Source organism: Typopeltis vanoorti, chromosome 20 (genome assembly GCF_054136105.1).
Source record: "Typopeltis vanoorti isolate ZY-2024b chromosome 20, IOZ_Tvanoo_1.0, whole genome shotgun sequence".
Classification (NCBI taxonomy): Eukaryota; Metazoa; Arthropoda; class Arachnida; order Uropygi; family Thelyphonidae; genus Typopeltis; species Typopeltis vanoorti.
The window spans coordinates 39,862,216-39,879,191 of record NC_143568.1 but is presented as its reverse complement, the minus strand read 5'-3'; the positions used below and the strand labels follow the sequence as shown (position 1 = coordinate 39,879,191).

At 34.4% G+C, this 16,976-nt stretch overlaps 1 protein-coding gene across 14 annotated transcripts in view; it reads right to left on the bottom strand.

Annotated features, from left to right (window-relative positions):
• LOC150095389 (uncharacterized) overlaps window positions 1-16,976 on the bottom strand; it is a 613,991-nt gene that overhangs the window by 345,267 nt on the left and 251,748 nt on the right. For 7 of the 14 annotated variants that reach the window (XM_090410424.1, XM_090410425.1, XM_090410414.1 and 4 more), the window contains one exon: window positions 4,721-4,804. The exons of the other annotated variants lie outside the window; for them this stretch is intronic. In XM_090410424.1, the coding sequence (XP_090266550.1) occupies window positions 4,721-4,804 (84 nt within the window). The remainder of the gene's footprint in view (window positions 1-4,720; window positions 4,805-16,976) is intronic. 14 annotated transcript variants of the gene reach the window in all.

Here is a 16,976-nt window from a genome sequence, read left to right as displayed (position 1 = left end):
GCAAAGAAGTAAAAACCCTGTAAAATAATTAAGTAAACATGCTTGTTTCTAAGTAGGTATTGTTGTGAACTTTAGAAAATATTGAATACATTGATTTAAGAAGAAAGAAATAATTTTATAATGAAAAAAAAAAAGAAAAGGGAATTTAGATAAATATGTATAAAGGAAAGTCGCCCGAAATGAAGTGTAAATTCAGAGAGTTATGGTTTTGTGTTGATATTAAATTCGATGTAAGATTAACTTTTAAAAGAAACACTAGAACGTATTCTGTGTGAAAGATAGTCCAAGGTTCAAGGACACACTGACGATTGTCACCGGCAGTCACGCGTGGAGTAAACAAGCAGGAGAGAAAGGACGTCGTGAGGTCATGTGACATAGGAAATCAAAGTGCCAGATGAACAGTGAAGTGTTTTTTTTTTACTGATAGGGTGAACGTATAAAAGGGTTAGGAACACCCCCCCCCCCTTTTGGTCTCTTGGTCTTTCATCATGTGGAGTTTTAACATTTCCTCCAGTAGTGAAGGTTTAGTCTGGTGCTGGCCAAACGATACCTCTAGACTAGGACAATGTTACAGTGGGTAACCCTGTCCTAGATTCCCGGAAAGTAGCAGCACATGCATGCGCCCTGAAGTCTAAGCTGGTAATTACTATGAGGTCTTGAGCCGAGGTAGATTGAAGGAAACAAAGAAATGTTCTAATGAAACAGAGGATAAACTAAAGCTGAAGCAGACGGATAAAAGGTACCATCAAGTGGAGATAAGTAAAGTTTGTTATTTACATGAATGTAATCTGAATATGTATTAATATGTGAAGCTTTATTAGTGAAGGACTCAGATACAAGTATAGGTCAGGACTGTAGCACGTGTGTTTTATAGGAAGTCATGAGTGAACGGTTATTAACTGAAACTGAATCTTTATATGTTGAAGAATGGTTAATGCTACCAGTAGTTAGTATAGAAATTAAATACTGGAATTTAATAGTAATCTAGATGATATAGAATTACTTTTGTGTGAATTACTTGAGAAAAAAAAAAAATGTGTTCAGAAATCATATCTGATGAAGTCAAGCTAATTAATTGATTTAGATTAGGATGTGTTTTATTTAGAGTGATGATTGTTCTTGTATGTTAAACTGTAATCTTAGAAAGAAGTAAACCTTGCTTGAATTTAACCAAATATACAAGTCGAGTCTGTGTATAGAATTCGATACACCACTTGTAAAACTCATTACGGATCTGAGCGGGAGTTTAATTGAATAAAGTTAAGGACACAATTACAACCCTAGGTCACATTTGTATATCTTCTAACTTACTTCTTGATAGAATTATTAGATTAAAGATATAACTCAAAGTGGTGCAGTCTAAAAATATAAATTTCTTAAAATTTTAAGAGGGGGCAAGGTTTGAGGACTCTGTCACATTGAATTTTGGCTCTACCCTGAGGCTATTTCTTTGTGTGATAGAGATACCACGTAACCCATGTAGAAAAGACTTCACTTTTAGCGGCTTGATATAGAGATACAAGGAATAATATTGAAAGTGGACACAACACCACGGAGTTGTTAGAAGAGGCAAAACTAAAGAGCGAGAAGGTGAAGACTAAGTCTCCTACCATGCTATGATAGAGGCAAACTAAAACAAACTCTCTACGTACATTGTGCAAACAGAATGATGTAGAATTTGTGGATATGTGGTCTGTGTTTGATAGAAAGAAGGATTTATATAATGATGGGTTGCATCTAAATGGTTTGGTGTTAAGTGTCTAGAGAGAAATTTGTTCAAGCATGCTGAAGTGCAAATTCAACTACAGAAGTATAGACTGGAAAGAAGAAAGATCAAATGGCAGGAAAGAAATTGAATTTATACACCAACTGAGAGATAATTTCTTGAGGCAGCCTGTGATGGATGGGACTAGGAAAGTAAGAGTATTGAATCTGGTCACATTGCCTCTTATTGGTGAAAGTGACCATACAGTCTTGGCTTGGGAGATTGTAAAAATGAGTTATATTCTGTCAAGAAGGGTATATGTGAAACTACAAGGCAGGTGATTATGCCAAGCTTAGGAAGAATCTTAAATCTGTGCCATGGCATAAAAAAAGGGAGATAATTAAGGGTCACCTAGAGGAAGCAATATTAAATTGTATACTTAAGGTAAGGAACGTTAATCACGTAGGAGTTAGATGGATAAGTAATATCATTAAGTGTGAGCTACAGAAGAAAAAAATGCTATGGAGGAAATAAGGAGAAAAGTGACAGCAACTCATGGACAGTACAAGGTTCAGGCAAAAAAGGCAATCAGCATGGTAAGGAAGTCAAAAATCAGATAAGAATCTAGCTGAGGAGGCTAAAGGAATCCCAAAGAGTTCTTTTGCTACATGGCAAGTAAGAGAAGAATGACTATAGAAGATTAACCTTAATCAGTGATGATGGTCACAAGGTGAAAGGAGGAGATAAATCGAATTACTGAGTAACCAATTTGCAATGGTATATCATCCAAGTGAGGTTACTGCTTTAACATATGTGACAGGCATGTATGTTAAAGCAGTGGAAATAGAGGTTTTGTGAGAATGTGCAAGGGAACTGTTGATGCCTGTGATTAGGCTCTTTAAGTCTCAGCTCTGTTAGAGTTCCAAGTGAGTGGAAAAAGGGAAAAATAATTCCCTTGCATAAGGGAAGTTCTAAGACTGCAGTAGCAAATTATAGACCAATCAGTATCTCAAGCATGGTGGTAAAAATACTGGAAAAATTGGTCAAAAAGAGAATTCAAGAATGGGTGGATAAATATATGATACTGTTTAAGGGGCAACGTGGCTTTGTGAAGAATAGGTCATGCCTTAATAATTTACTATCTTTTTATAATTGAGTAACAGCTAAGTTAGATAAAGAAAATGGCTACACTATGATTTTGCAAAAGACATTTGACAGAATACCACATGGAACTCTGTTATACAAATTAGAACAAATGGGGATGGATATGACATTGGTTAGGTGGACCAGAGGGTGGCTGCTGGACAGATACCAAAAAGTGGTATATGGAGGGGAAGAATCAAAGCAAAAACAGGTGACTAGTGGTGTGCTGCAAGGTTCAGTGATAGGACCATTGCTGCTTAATTTGTACATAAATGATACAGGAAATAACCTGAAAGGAAATATTCAGTTGTTTGCTGATGATGGAAAATTAGACAGAGTAATAGTAAAGTGATATGGAAAGCTTGTAGAATGATTTAAATAGGCCATCAGCATGGGCAAAAGATAATGGGTATCAGTTTAATGTGGAGAAAAGTAAAGTTATGTATTTTGAGATAAAACAGATTACAAGCTATTTACCACACCCTCACCAACTGGCTTCCCCCACTTTCACATAGATGCTTGGTCTCTGCAATCTGTATATTCTATTTTTACTTTCATGGGAAAGGTTCATCTAAAACAGCATCAATAATTCCCCCACCCTGTACTAAGCTCATTGGAACATGTACAGCTGCCACCCAACATCCTTTTACAGTACACCTCAAAACCCACAGAACAAGTTTCTTCTTCTCATTCATCCCTGCTACTGCAGTACTGTGGAACAGTACTCCCTCCTGACGTATTTCCCAAGGAATACAATATACAGGCATTCAAATCAAATGTAAACAAGTTTATCTCTTCATCAATCCGTCCTCATGGGGAACATCCCACAGACCACTCACCATCTTGGTCACTTGCCTCTGAATCTTCTCCACTGTTTCCTAATCCCCAAGAAGTCCAGGAGACCAGACCTGAGCACAGATTGATGGTGTATGGAATGCAGAAGTTGATTGATAGGAGAAAAAGAGGATATGATAGAAACAATTAAGCTGCTTAAAGTGTTGTATAGGATTAACCCAGTGTTAGTAAGGTGGGATATCACAGACCCCAAAGACTTTAAATTGACCAACTTTTTAACAATGCGTGGCAGCGAGTCATGCCTCAGTATAGCTTCCCCTCCCATAACACTTGGCTAGAGAGGACAGAACAAGAGGTTATCCCTGGAAGTTGAATAAAGGTATGGTTAGTAGGAGTATGAGGAGTAGATTCTTTGCTTGGAGAGTTGTGAATGAGTGCTCTGTCTGTGAATAGGTTGGTTCAAGGAGAGGTATCATTGACTCTGTGGATAGTTTGGGTCTCTGTGATGAGTCTCGAGACTCCAAGGAGGTATTCATACAATAATAATAATAATTTATAAATACCACTGAAGATGATCAAACAAATCAAGAATATACATATTTAAAGCTCTACATCAAATCCTAAAGAAACTAGTGAGTTCACATATAAAAAAAGTTTTAGTCAAACCTTCAAAGGAATATTAACAGAACATTAGTTCTCTTAGAACTAATGTTCTAACAGAAGAGTGCAAAAATGACTAAAAATGACTTTTTCATACAACAGTAGTTGATACAGACTTCAGTTGTTTCCATAATTGTAATAAAACTGAAGCTATTCAATTTCACTGAAAATTCTGGAGAAAATCACATTGAAATTTCGATATGATGTTTTCAGCATCATTTCAAAATAAAACTACACCAGACTGAAAGCAAGTCACATGGTCAATAATTTCATATTAAAAATGAATATTAAATTTTTTTTCAATTCTTTTTAACTAATGTATAAACATGTAAAATTGCAAATAAATAAAAAATGACTCCAATGAAATTATGAATTAAAATGTGTTAGCTTTGTTTTAAATATGTGGGAAATTCTTACCAGGGATTGTACTGAGATACCAGTTTCAATTATTTCCACTTCTTTTAACTTGATTTCCTCTCTTGATGTGCTGAAGCTTGATTTCTGCATGCACAGAAGTTAATAACTTCTACATCATGCTAATTACATGCACAAAAAATACACAAACAAGCATGCCGTCTTATTAGTGTTAATAAATGAACAATTTAAAAGGCATAATTAGTTTGTTATACGACAGCTTTCTTTATAAGTCAGTCCAAACTGGAGATGTTAAATTTAGTACATCAATCCAAAATTTAGTCAAGCTTGTATATAGCTTTCCATAAAAATCAGTTATGGTGACCAGATACTTACAAAATAATTAATGAAAATTAGATGCAACTTGTGCTATTCATTCATCTCACAAAGAATAGTTTTATATACCAGCATTTTTTTTAATTACTATTCTTATTACATATACCTTATTCAGTGGTACTTTAAAAATAAAATATATTAAAAAAAAACTATCTTATTGCACTAATGGAAGAGGAAAGTACCCATAGTTCATTTATGAATAATAAAAAAAAATTATTCCTTCCATTATTTCTTTGTTGGGGTCTGTTTCTAGTATGGCTTGGATTTCAATAATGTCTTCGTTTGGTACGCATTTTGAAGATATTGCGAAGTTTAGACCTTTGTTTAGGATGGCGATTTCATCAGGTATGAGGTTACAATGCGATAGATTTATAATTGAATTGTTTGGTGTACGCTGTGTGATGGTATTATCCGAAAGGTTGGAAGCTGCACATTCACTGTTATGGGAGTCTGTAAGGGCATTTCATTTTTTTGGTTGCCAAGTTTCGATTAATTGTGTGTAGTCGATATGTGATTGAACATTTTTTGAAAGAAGTGGCCATTCGTTTGGGCTCAATAAAGTTAGTCTGTTTATTTGTTTGGTGAATGTATAAATAATGTCCGTTTTTCCTTTTTAAATCTCTCTCATTTAGGGCTTGTTTTATGAGTGCTCTGGATGCCCAATAAATTTTTTTTTGGGAGGGGGGGGAATTGTGCTGTTGCTGCATACTACAGTGGATTTTGGGGTGACATGATCAAGACAATTCTTAAGGAGTTGAGTTTAATGTGTTTTTTTTGAGCGATGTATTTTAGGATGGTTTTTGTATGCTTCTTTTGTGAAGTTGATGAATTGTTGAAAGTGTGCTGTGAGATCGTGACAGAAGTGATGCTATTTAAAATGTATTTTTATGAGTGGGGAGGGGGATTTGAAGGGTTGTTAGTATACAAAACGCAAGTCATAAGTATTATTTCTCGAAAAATTCCCATGTTAGTCCTAAGTAAACATTTTATTGCTATTCAGCCTATTTTAGGTTAGGGGTTCCCTTTTTTATACTATCATTGGATATACTGTATTGGAAAATAATTATTTTTTCTGACACTAATTACACATCTTGTTAATAGCACTTTCTTTGTAACTTCACAGAAAACCTGCCCATACCAGGTAGATACATGCACAAACTTCCCCCTCTTTTTTATGTCTTTCTTTTCTATGTCTGCCATAAATTACTAAGACAACTAATACCTTTCTCCTTTGCAAAACAATGCTACCCCCCCCCCCAAACCACCAGAGTCATTCTTATCCATCCATTCTTGAATTTTACCTTTAACCTCCAGTATTAACTCTTGAGATTAATTGGTCTAAAATTGGTCTACTCTTCTAGCACTTTACCAGTGCTTTGGCTAATTAAACCATCTACAATTAGTTATTTTGTTTGTCATATACTTTCCATCAGAATTCATTCAAGTTATTCTTCCATATTCATTTTTCCTTACACTAGCCACATAGTCAAGAACTCTAGGATTTCCTTTCATCTGCTCAGATAATTTTCTCTCATAATTAGATTTTGCCTACCTCGCCACTAGTCACATTTTTACCTGTCCTTTGTACTGCCATGAGAGATTGCTGTACCCTTCATAACATTTTCTTTTGTAGCTCCTGCTTAATGATGTTATTTTTCCATTTAACTCCTACCTAACTTACTTTAAATATACAATGTGACACTTCATTCCTTAAATACTCTTATTTCCCCATGCATTGCTAACATCCTTTCCTTTTTGTTTAAGCCACGATACTGCTCCAAGCTTTTCCTGAGTATGTCATATTCACCATCTTTGTCGTTCCACATCTACCCACTTCCTAAATAGAAATTCCATTGCATACTTAGCCATCTCCAAGTCGACTGCATAATCACTCTCTAATTGCAAGCAAAGTAATGATTTTCAGTTACATTTAGTTCTAACATATTAAAGTTTAAGAACATCATATAAATAATTTTAATGGTATTAACAACACCAAACAATTTGATCAAAAGATTTTATTAACTGCATATATTTCACTAAATTTCAAATCAGCATCATCAAAGCACAACACAGTTAGTATATGCGACAATGAGCAAGTGAAACAATACATTTGTAACAGACAAAAAGATCTACAGTCCTATTTTGACTCCCTCTAATGTTGTAAAAAAAAAAAACAGTTATGTGGGAGTGGCTGTTACAATAATAGTCTCCCAAATTTTTAGCAAATTAATGCAACCACATTTTTTTAGGTTAGGAGAATTCTTCAGAGCTATGGCTGACTCAAAAAATAATCTTTCAGATATATAATGGCTTCTAAATAGCACATTTGTTTTCTTCCATCTAATCCTGTGTGAAGGGGTATCCAACACGTGGTCTGCTAGTCCTGACTTGCCATAGTAATAGTAGCAAATACTTTTTATGTTCTTCCATGTGGATGTTAACTGATCTTCCTGTTTGCCCATATTAGGCCAAGTCACAGGGAACTTCATACACTCCAGGATGTGCTAGAGCAGTGCTTCCCAAACTTCTGGATGTCAGGGCCCCCTTTGAAAAAATTTAAATATTTCACGCCCCCCACCCTCGAAAAAAAATTCTTAATACAGACATATATTATTATAATATTTATTGTATTTATATTCAATACAAAACATATTTAGCAAATATTGCAAAATTCAGATACGAATATTACATTTTTAGCATCTTACATACACATTTGACATGGCACATTATCTCATATTTTTATATAGATATATTGTACATTTGCAGTACAAGCACATGAAACGTAAAACGATTAGTAATAAAGAAAGAATTAAAAACATAAAAGAAGTTTAATAACAATTTAATGTGATGGATGCGTTTTAATACTGCTACACCAATATTAGATGAAATATTCGAAACTGCAATTTTTAAGATTTCTGCTTTGAAATGAAACATATGAAAAAGCACATATTTACTAATATTCATTAAGCACCAAAATACGCAGGAAGCAAAATTTGTAAACCCGTACCAATGTGTGATTTTTTTCCCCTTAAAATATAAAAAATAACAAAAAAGAAATAAATAATAAAAATCAAATACGTTTTTTTAAGATACATTTCTTTTAAGATAAAATCTATTTAGTCTTAAGATTTTAAATTTGTTTTCATTATTTCACGGCCCCCCCCTCAACAAAACCTACAGCCCACAGTTTGGGAAGCGCTGTGCTAGAGGGTGAAGTTTCTAGTTTAACATGAGGTTTGACTGTCGTGCAAAGGGCATGTTTCATCAACATGGGCTATCTTTTCTGATGTACCTCTAACAGGGAATAGAAATGGTAAAGTTGTGTTCCTGTGTATTACGGGAGAGGAGTAATGGGGCTATGGAGTATTTTATCTATTTTGTAGGGATTGTAGCTGTTGGCCAAGAATGTATGGTGCAGATATTTGAGTTCTGTGAACAGAGCTGTATCATTAGAATAAATGGCTTTGGCTATGTGTGTAAGTGCTTTTAAAATGCTATACTGTTTGTCTGGATGATGATGATGTGATTGTTTAATGTAAGTATCTATCTTTCTGTGTATTGGCTTTCTGTAAATGGAAAAGGATAGTGATCCATCTGAAAGGCAGGTGACTAATGTGTCAAGAAATGGCAGACAGTCATTCGATTCTTTTTCTACTGTGAAGTGGATTTTGGGGTGTTGGTGTTAATACCGTTAAAAAATCATGAATAACCGTCAACACCTAAGTTTATCGGTTAGATCATATAAATAACTGATATAGAATACTGAGAAATTCCATTACAACTTCGAAATGAAAACTGATGAATCCACAAGACTTCTACAATTTCCCAATTATGTACTTTCAAGAGGGAGTACAGAATAGTACTACTTTTTTTTTTCCTGACTCACACCCACAAAAAGTTGTAAACTATAGTACATTAGTATCCTGAGTGAGAGGATAAGGATTTACTTCATATTTTTTTCCTATTCATCAAGATTTTTGTATTTATTTTTTTTTATATAATTCAGGCACATCCTGCTCTAGAGATCAAACATGGAACTTGTTCAAGCACTTAGTGCTCCACTAGCACGATAGGCGTTTCAAAACTGGGCAATGAGAATCGTCTCCCAACTGAAATTGGTAATAATCTATTACTAGCTTCTTATCGGCAAATTTTCTACCAAGTTGATCTGTTTGAGCCTTCATTGCTCAGTATCAGTGGTGCCCTTTAATCAGAAAGACCAGTGTTTGAATCCCATCTAGGATGCAAAGAACCCCTATTAGAGCTTCTCAACTTAAGATTAGTTTCAGTCTGCTATAAAGATAGGTTTTTTCCCACTCGGAAAACAGGTTTTCATCCTGCAAAATAGGTGAACCAACCAGAAGAGTATATGCAATTTAACTATCCTATCATAAGCAAGTTTCTAAGAAGCCAAGTTGTTTAGCCATGACAGGCCATTATGCCTCACAGAAGAGAAGACAAGATTAATCTTATGGTCTTTAAGGTACTATTAACTGCTCTTCACCTACATTTTCCTCTGGATTTTTTTCTGTTACCAAACAAATGTCTTTCAAATAAATAATAAATTACACAATAACCACAGTAATCAACTTTAGTGAAATAAAGGTACAAATATTTTATATTTAAATTAACAGTCCATCAGTGTAGACAATAAGCAATTCAAAGGAATGGAATACAAAGTACATAACAGTAGGTGGATTACCAATCAAAAATTGTTGCTGCATGTTAGAAATTAATATTAATAAAGTATTATTAAATAATTCTTAAAAACTATTTTCTTTGATGGTTACATAAAATAAGAATCTCCCAAACTTTTGGGAAAGAAAGACAATCGTTTTGATTCAGATTTGGCCGTCTTGCAAACTTTTCATCTCTCATTCTGTTCAAATGAGCATACATCTTAAATTATTTTAAAGAATGCGAGAACAGAGCTGAAGTTCTTATTTTATATCTTTATTTTTCATATCATTCTGCCATCGATGCCATCTGTTCACTCCTATTATTTTTCCCATTTTCAGATCCATAAGTTGAAACAAGTACCAAAACAGCAAACTATACAAGTATAATATATTCCTCAGGAAGATGGTTTGATGTAAAAAGCAAGTGCAAGACAAAGATACACATCATCTCCACTTCATCAAACTAGATAAACTCAGATGTTAATCTCAGCTATATTCATACAGATATTATAATCCTAACTCTAATACAAGACTACAGGATTCTTTTACTTAACTCAGTAAGTATTGCTATAACATATTTGGCATGAAAAATCAACAATAAAGACAGATCGTGAAAATAGGCAAGCACACTGAAAACGCCAGCTGCAACCTGAATCCTTCCTTTCTGTTTACACACACACAGACCTACATAGTACTACATGGGCTGTAGAAACCAAATCTGACTGTACAGGATAATCAATCCTTATTTCTGTAGTGTCCTATACCTTACATTGTGAATGTTTCACAATGTAAGGTATAGGATATACATACATATACACACACACACACACACACACACACACACATATATATATCATATCATATCATATAGTACAAACATCTCACAAAAAAACAAACAATTGTTTGTTTTTTTGTGAGATGAAAATTAAAAACCCAAGTTTCCAGGAGAAAGAAACTGTCACCTCTGTATGAGACTGGCTAACTCACATTAGGATGAAAAGCCCTGATAAAGATTCTTCACATACTAGTCAGGATTTGAATCCAGGTGGTTTCAACCAAAGGTCATTGTCAAAACAGACAGAGTTATAGAGGCTCATTGCATCCCAAATGCAAAACAAAATATTAGCTATTTAGGCAGAATTTTTATAATGAATACAGCAAAATAAATATGGAAATAAATAGAATAAGGAAAGATTAACTCAAAACAAAGCTAGGTGTATACAAGGCAGCACTGAAACCAACTTACGTATCTGAGAGCTGGGTTAGAAATAAACTATTGTCTAAGACTACAAATTCTATAAAAAACAAAAAGTAAGAGAAGTGAACTGATCATACTAATGGCAGAATCATATTAAAAAGTAAGACATTAGGAAGAAGTTTTCCATTTGTTAGCATTCTGAAATGTGAGAAGAGATAATCTAAGGTAGTAACAAACAGTGAAAGACAGCAAAACAGGTATCTCAGACCAGGATGGCAAGAAGACCCAGAAGAAGAAAGATCCAGGTGGGTTGATGCAATCAGAAGTGCTTCAAAAGACAAAAGATCTGACAATGCTGGAGTCTTGACAGACTAATCTGGAAGGAAACTGTTGATAGTATACCATATGAAAAGCTTACAGTACTATCATCACTGCATCTCATATACTCCTTGAGAGTATACTGTCAGCAATTTGACTATTTTAAAGAAGCTGCTTAACGTTTCAACAAGTCTAGTCATTATCAGGTGCAATGACACACACAGGTGAAGTTGCATTGCCTAACCAGCTAATATCTTGTCACTGTTAAGCATTACATTAAACAGCACCATATTTGATCAGAAGTTAACATTTATTTATAAAATGGTATATTATAAGTGGCATAAATTGTTTATTTTGGAGAGTGATTAACTACTGTCAGTGAAAGAACTTGACTATTACCTGGAATGCTATTTTTATATCCAGAAATGAGATGAAGGTTTAAATTGTTTTGAATTTATAGATGAAGCAAATTAAGGCTATGAGGCCTTAGTTGAAGGTCTGCATGTCTTGCAGGATAAAATACCCAAGTTTCTGTGTGGGAAAACTTTCACCTCCATATGAGACCAGTTAGCTCACCTTCAGTTGAAAGCACTTATAACAGTTTTTTTTTTTTTTTTTTTTGAGTCTCCAAATGGATAAATTCAAGTTCTCTCAACCAAAGGGCAACACTAAAAGGGTTCTGAGGCGCTGCCAATGTTATAGGGCTGACAATTTTTGAGTGTCTGGTGTTTAAGAGACAAAAACTTAAAATCCTGATATTGTACCTCATTCAAAATGAAAACAGACAATATGGTATCACCGAGTTAGTTTTCTAACTTAAGTCATTAGCAGATATTAGTTGCGACTAAGTGAACAGTTGACTTATAGAAATTCTTAGATCAGATCCTAAAGATCTGATTCTAGTAGTGGTGGTAGAAGGCTAAACGTCTAAATGGAATGAAGATAGAATTCCAGAATCCTATCTGCTAGAATTTCATTAATCCTGTTAAAAGTGAGATGTACACAACACTCTGGAATGCCTCTTTCTTTTTTCATATCATATTATGGAGATTAGTTTCTTTCCCACTATTTTTGCAGTGGGTCTCCACATGGATGTTACATAAGGTTTTAGCTAACAGCAGGAGGTTTTACATGAAAAAAAAATTCATTTTTTTCTGTAGCATTTTTGTATCACTACCATTTTTTTCTTTCCTGAAATACAATAGTATAAGCAACTACTATTATTTTCAGTAATGATGATTATATATTAAGGTATTTTATTCATGATATTTTACTATACCATTAGCTATGTTTTTTTTTTTTTTTTTTTTTTTTTTTTTTTTTTTTTTTTTTTAGAGAATTATGTTTGGAGAATGGCTTGAGGATAAAAAGAAATAAAATACCACTTAGATGAAGTACTTCCTGTTAGATATTTTGGCCTACTATAAAAGTCCATTATCAGCATGACAGATTACAAAGAAGTCAAAGCAAAAGAATGTTACACCAAAGCAGATGACAATTATGGGTTCCTTTACAACACAAACAGAAGGTTAAGTAACATACTACTACTCTTAAGCAAAAAACTTGATTTGAAAGTTCAAATTTTATACAAAGCAGCTCCTAATGTATCTCAATCCAATACACTTTCCTCTTTCAAGAAAGATCTTGTAACTCATACAGATCAAAGGAATAGCAGCTATTTTACAGAAAATATCTGATCTCCATGGAGTTGAGACCCATTGTTGAGAAGTCAACACTCATGTAAAAAGATAATCAAACCATGCCTTAAATCTATGCATAGTCACTGTCTGAAAGCTTGAGTGCAGATATCACCATGAGTTGATTCCATGGAGGTCTGATTTAAAAGTTTATCTATATAACAGCTGCTATCCCTTTGATCTATTATTTACTGCTCCTTACTCTCTTGCTCACACCTCCTTTATAAAGGTTCCAGAGATGGCATTTTGTTCAATACATTTTAATTATATTCCCCTTCTATTTGAAAGGTTCTGCAAATTGCATTCCCTCAATCTATTCTCACATCCCATAGACCTGACTGACTTAGTGAACCTTTTCTGGATCATCTCTAAGAATTTTTCATCTCCTTGAAAACCAGGTAATCAAATCTGCACACAGTAGGGTGATCAAGACCTTATTCAAGGAAACTATAACATCTTTGCTTATTCATGTCAAAGTCCTCCTCATCACTGCAACAATCCATTGAGATGATCTTACAATTTTAGCAATGTAATCTAAATTTCAAGTCTGTCAACTACCCTGTTAGATCTCTCATTTTTTCCACCACCTTCAAAATTTCCCCATTACTTTGTATATTCTGAATTTCAAGACCTTGTACTTTGCAACATTAAACTGATAGCCACACTTGTCCACTTATAGTCCACTGAGATCCTCCTGTAAGGCTACATCTGCTATGCTCCTGATATCTCTTCCTAACTTTGCATCACTGGCAAACATCTGCATATCACTAATTAAGCTTGTCCCAATATCATTAACATGAAAGTTAAACAATAATGGTCACAAAACACTCTTTCAGCATTCTACTAGTGACCCTTTTGAGATACCACTCTGCAATACACAACCTGCTGATACTATCTGACAACCATTTGCCTAACCAACTTGCTAGTCTCTTATCCAATCTCATCCATTTCAATTTATTTACCAGTTTCTTGTGGCTGGTAAATTTATTCTCAAGCAATTCTCCCTCTTATTAAAAATGAAGGATTTCTGAAACAAGGCAGATTCTCCCCTTCTAGTATTCTTTAGCTTTGAAAGTATCTCTATAAATATTCTGTTGACTAATATTCTGGAATTACTAAAAAGATTTTCCTCCAAGATTTATCCCCACACTTTTTATCCCTTGAAGTGATGACTTGTACAATGTCCTCAGTTAAAAAGAGTTCAAACTGCCATGATGTGTTTTCATCATTAGAAAAGACAATGCATCCATTCATCACCTCTTCCAAGGAAAAACTTGCTGTTCACACCCTCATACAAATTCCATGAATTGCCTCTTGTTCTGTCTTTGCTACGAAAAAAAACTCTTGTATTAATCTTTATACCCCCCCCATTAACTCATGTCTTATCGCATGCCACATGCATCTTTTCCGCTAAACCTTGTAGGTAGCATTTCCTCAATTTGTCCCAACATTCTGGTGACCTAACAATCCATGTAAGTCACTTTTTTTATGAACTAATTCAAAAATCAGGAAATCAAGTCTCCACATTTAGTCAAAATACAGCCTCATCAAGGCTTAGTATATGGTGAAACTATGATCTATATGTCAATGTCTGCCTCATCACTGCCATAACTTTATCCTGAATTCTCATAATGTACCTCTTAACATTTCAGATCATCTAATTTCTACCCTACTCATCAAGCCCATACCAAGTATTCAAATCCTCTAAGAAAGCCAAACACAGTGGTTTCACTTTCATAGTTCTCCCTAGTTTTGCATCATTTGCAAACTACACATCGAAATTCAACCTCCCCAAATATCGTGAACACACAAGTGATAATGATACTAACACCCCTGTTAGCAGCTCTCTTCTTTGGTACTACATACCATAACTTGCTGATGGCTATCATACTTCTACTACCCAAAATCATTATTTAATTTCATCTCCTCCAATTTAAATACAAATCTATCATATGGTGATTATCAAAAGAAGTTAGCAAAATTGCATATGCTTTGTTTGTGCACTCCCCATTACACAAGGCACTTGGCACTCTGTTTTACTATAAGTAAACTGCTAAAACCTATCCTCTCAACAAACTAACTGATCCCTAGAGAATACTGTTATCAATCCAATTCTAAATCTTGCCAACATTTCTTACACCTTTATCATTACTATTATTCCTAATACAAAGCTGGCTTTTAATCTGGAGTCTATTTTTGCACCTTCCTTCTGTGAAGATGCAATTCAGTGTTCCATCCACTTCTTTGGAATATTCCCTTTTGTGAGGTTCAAACAAGCATGTTGAAGCGACTAATCCTTTCTTTTACATGGTGATCAGAATACATCATGAAAATTATGAAAACTACCATGTTAGAATAAAACTTTAGTTTAATATAAACCAAAACGTTTTACTCTAACACAGCAGTTATTTCCATAATTTTCATGATGTATTTGAAGTGATTAACTATCTAGAACATTTCCTTAAACACACAACAATACATCAAATCTTATCACTTTATTAATATCAAGCTTATTTCTCAGTGTGTGCATACGCACACATATATAAAAGCATTTATTACGTTTCAAAGGAGCTAAGTGGCCATGACAGGACATTCAGCCTAACATGCATGAAAAAAAATAGGAAAAATATAATTTCATGCCTTTATAGAAAGGGAGTTCTCATTACTGGCCAGAGTTCCTCATGGTTTAGGTTTATTTGGATTTACAGCCCACAGCAACTCAGAATTTGCGTTCTAATGGCCAATTTGCCTGCTTTACAGGATGGAAAAAAAACTGTTTCCAGGAAAGAAAATCCTCTGCCACTTCCATAAGAGACTGACCAACCAAACTTAGTCTATTCAGTTCACACTTCATTCACAATAACATTGTCTTATGCAATGATCAAATCTAAGACACTATGTTTGTGTGCCCTCTGTTTGCATACTGCCAAAGACTTTTTCTTGCTCTTAGATCAGTGTTTTCCAGAGTGGACCACAGCTAATCACACTCCTACACAACCTCCAGAGGTAGCCCCTTGTTTTCTCTCTCTCATCCTGTATTGAACAATTTATTTTGTGTCACCTTTATTGAATCCTTTTAGTAACTTAGAAGTTTCTATCATGTTCCTTATCTTCTGCCTATCAAGAACTCTGAAAGCTATACCTTCAATCTATCCTCATAGCAAGCATTCCACACACACTTCTCACAAGCTGGTGAGAAGTGTGTGGAATCAACCTTATAAACAGGGATGAACTCTATCTTTACTTGTCAGTGTGTTCAACATCCAAGTAATCCTTTGAGTTACTTTGCCAACTTTTGCAATATGTCCTCTGAACTTGAAATCCACACCCCACTTCCAAAACCATAACCTTGCCAATTTCCTATAATTCAGTGCCATCAATATCATACAAACCATGTAATCTTTTCAACCTGAATCAATTTTCTATGTGGATAGATTATGTTGAATTTTTAATGTAAATCCACCCTAAAGGGTTGTAAACCAATAGCACATCAGGAATGTGAGCAGATTAAGGGTCAGATAATCTGGAAATTAAGATGGAACTTCCTGAAGCCATTTCAGGAAGTTCTCATGGCAAATGAAATTCCACCCAAGCATTAGCATCCATATGAAGGAACTTAAAAAAGAAATCTCATGGAAGAAATAAAAAGGAAAATATAAGATCAGTAAGCTCAACAAAAAGTATATGCTATGAGAATGACTGCATGAAGAGGCAAACCTATCTGAGAGATAAATAACCAAGCAGGGCAAGGGAATCCCAGAAGTCTTTTGCTGTGCTTAATATAAAAAAAGACTATAGGATTGATTTAATTAGGTTTTTAATTAGAAGTTAAAAGACAGAAGCCATACATATAGCTGTTACAAAAAGGAAGGATAGCCTTTCTACTAGAATTACAAAATTAACATCTTATATTCTACATTTTTGGTGCTAAGTAACTGTTTGCCATTTTCTCTCTCTCACCATGAATAGCTTCCTCACCTTACATTTCTCTAATAATCTGAAGGCATGCCAAGTTCTGTACTTTTGTCTAC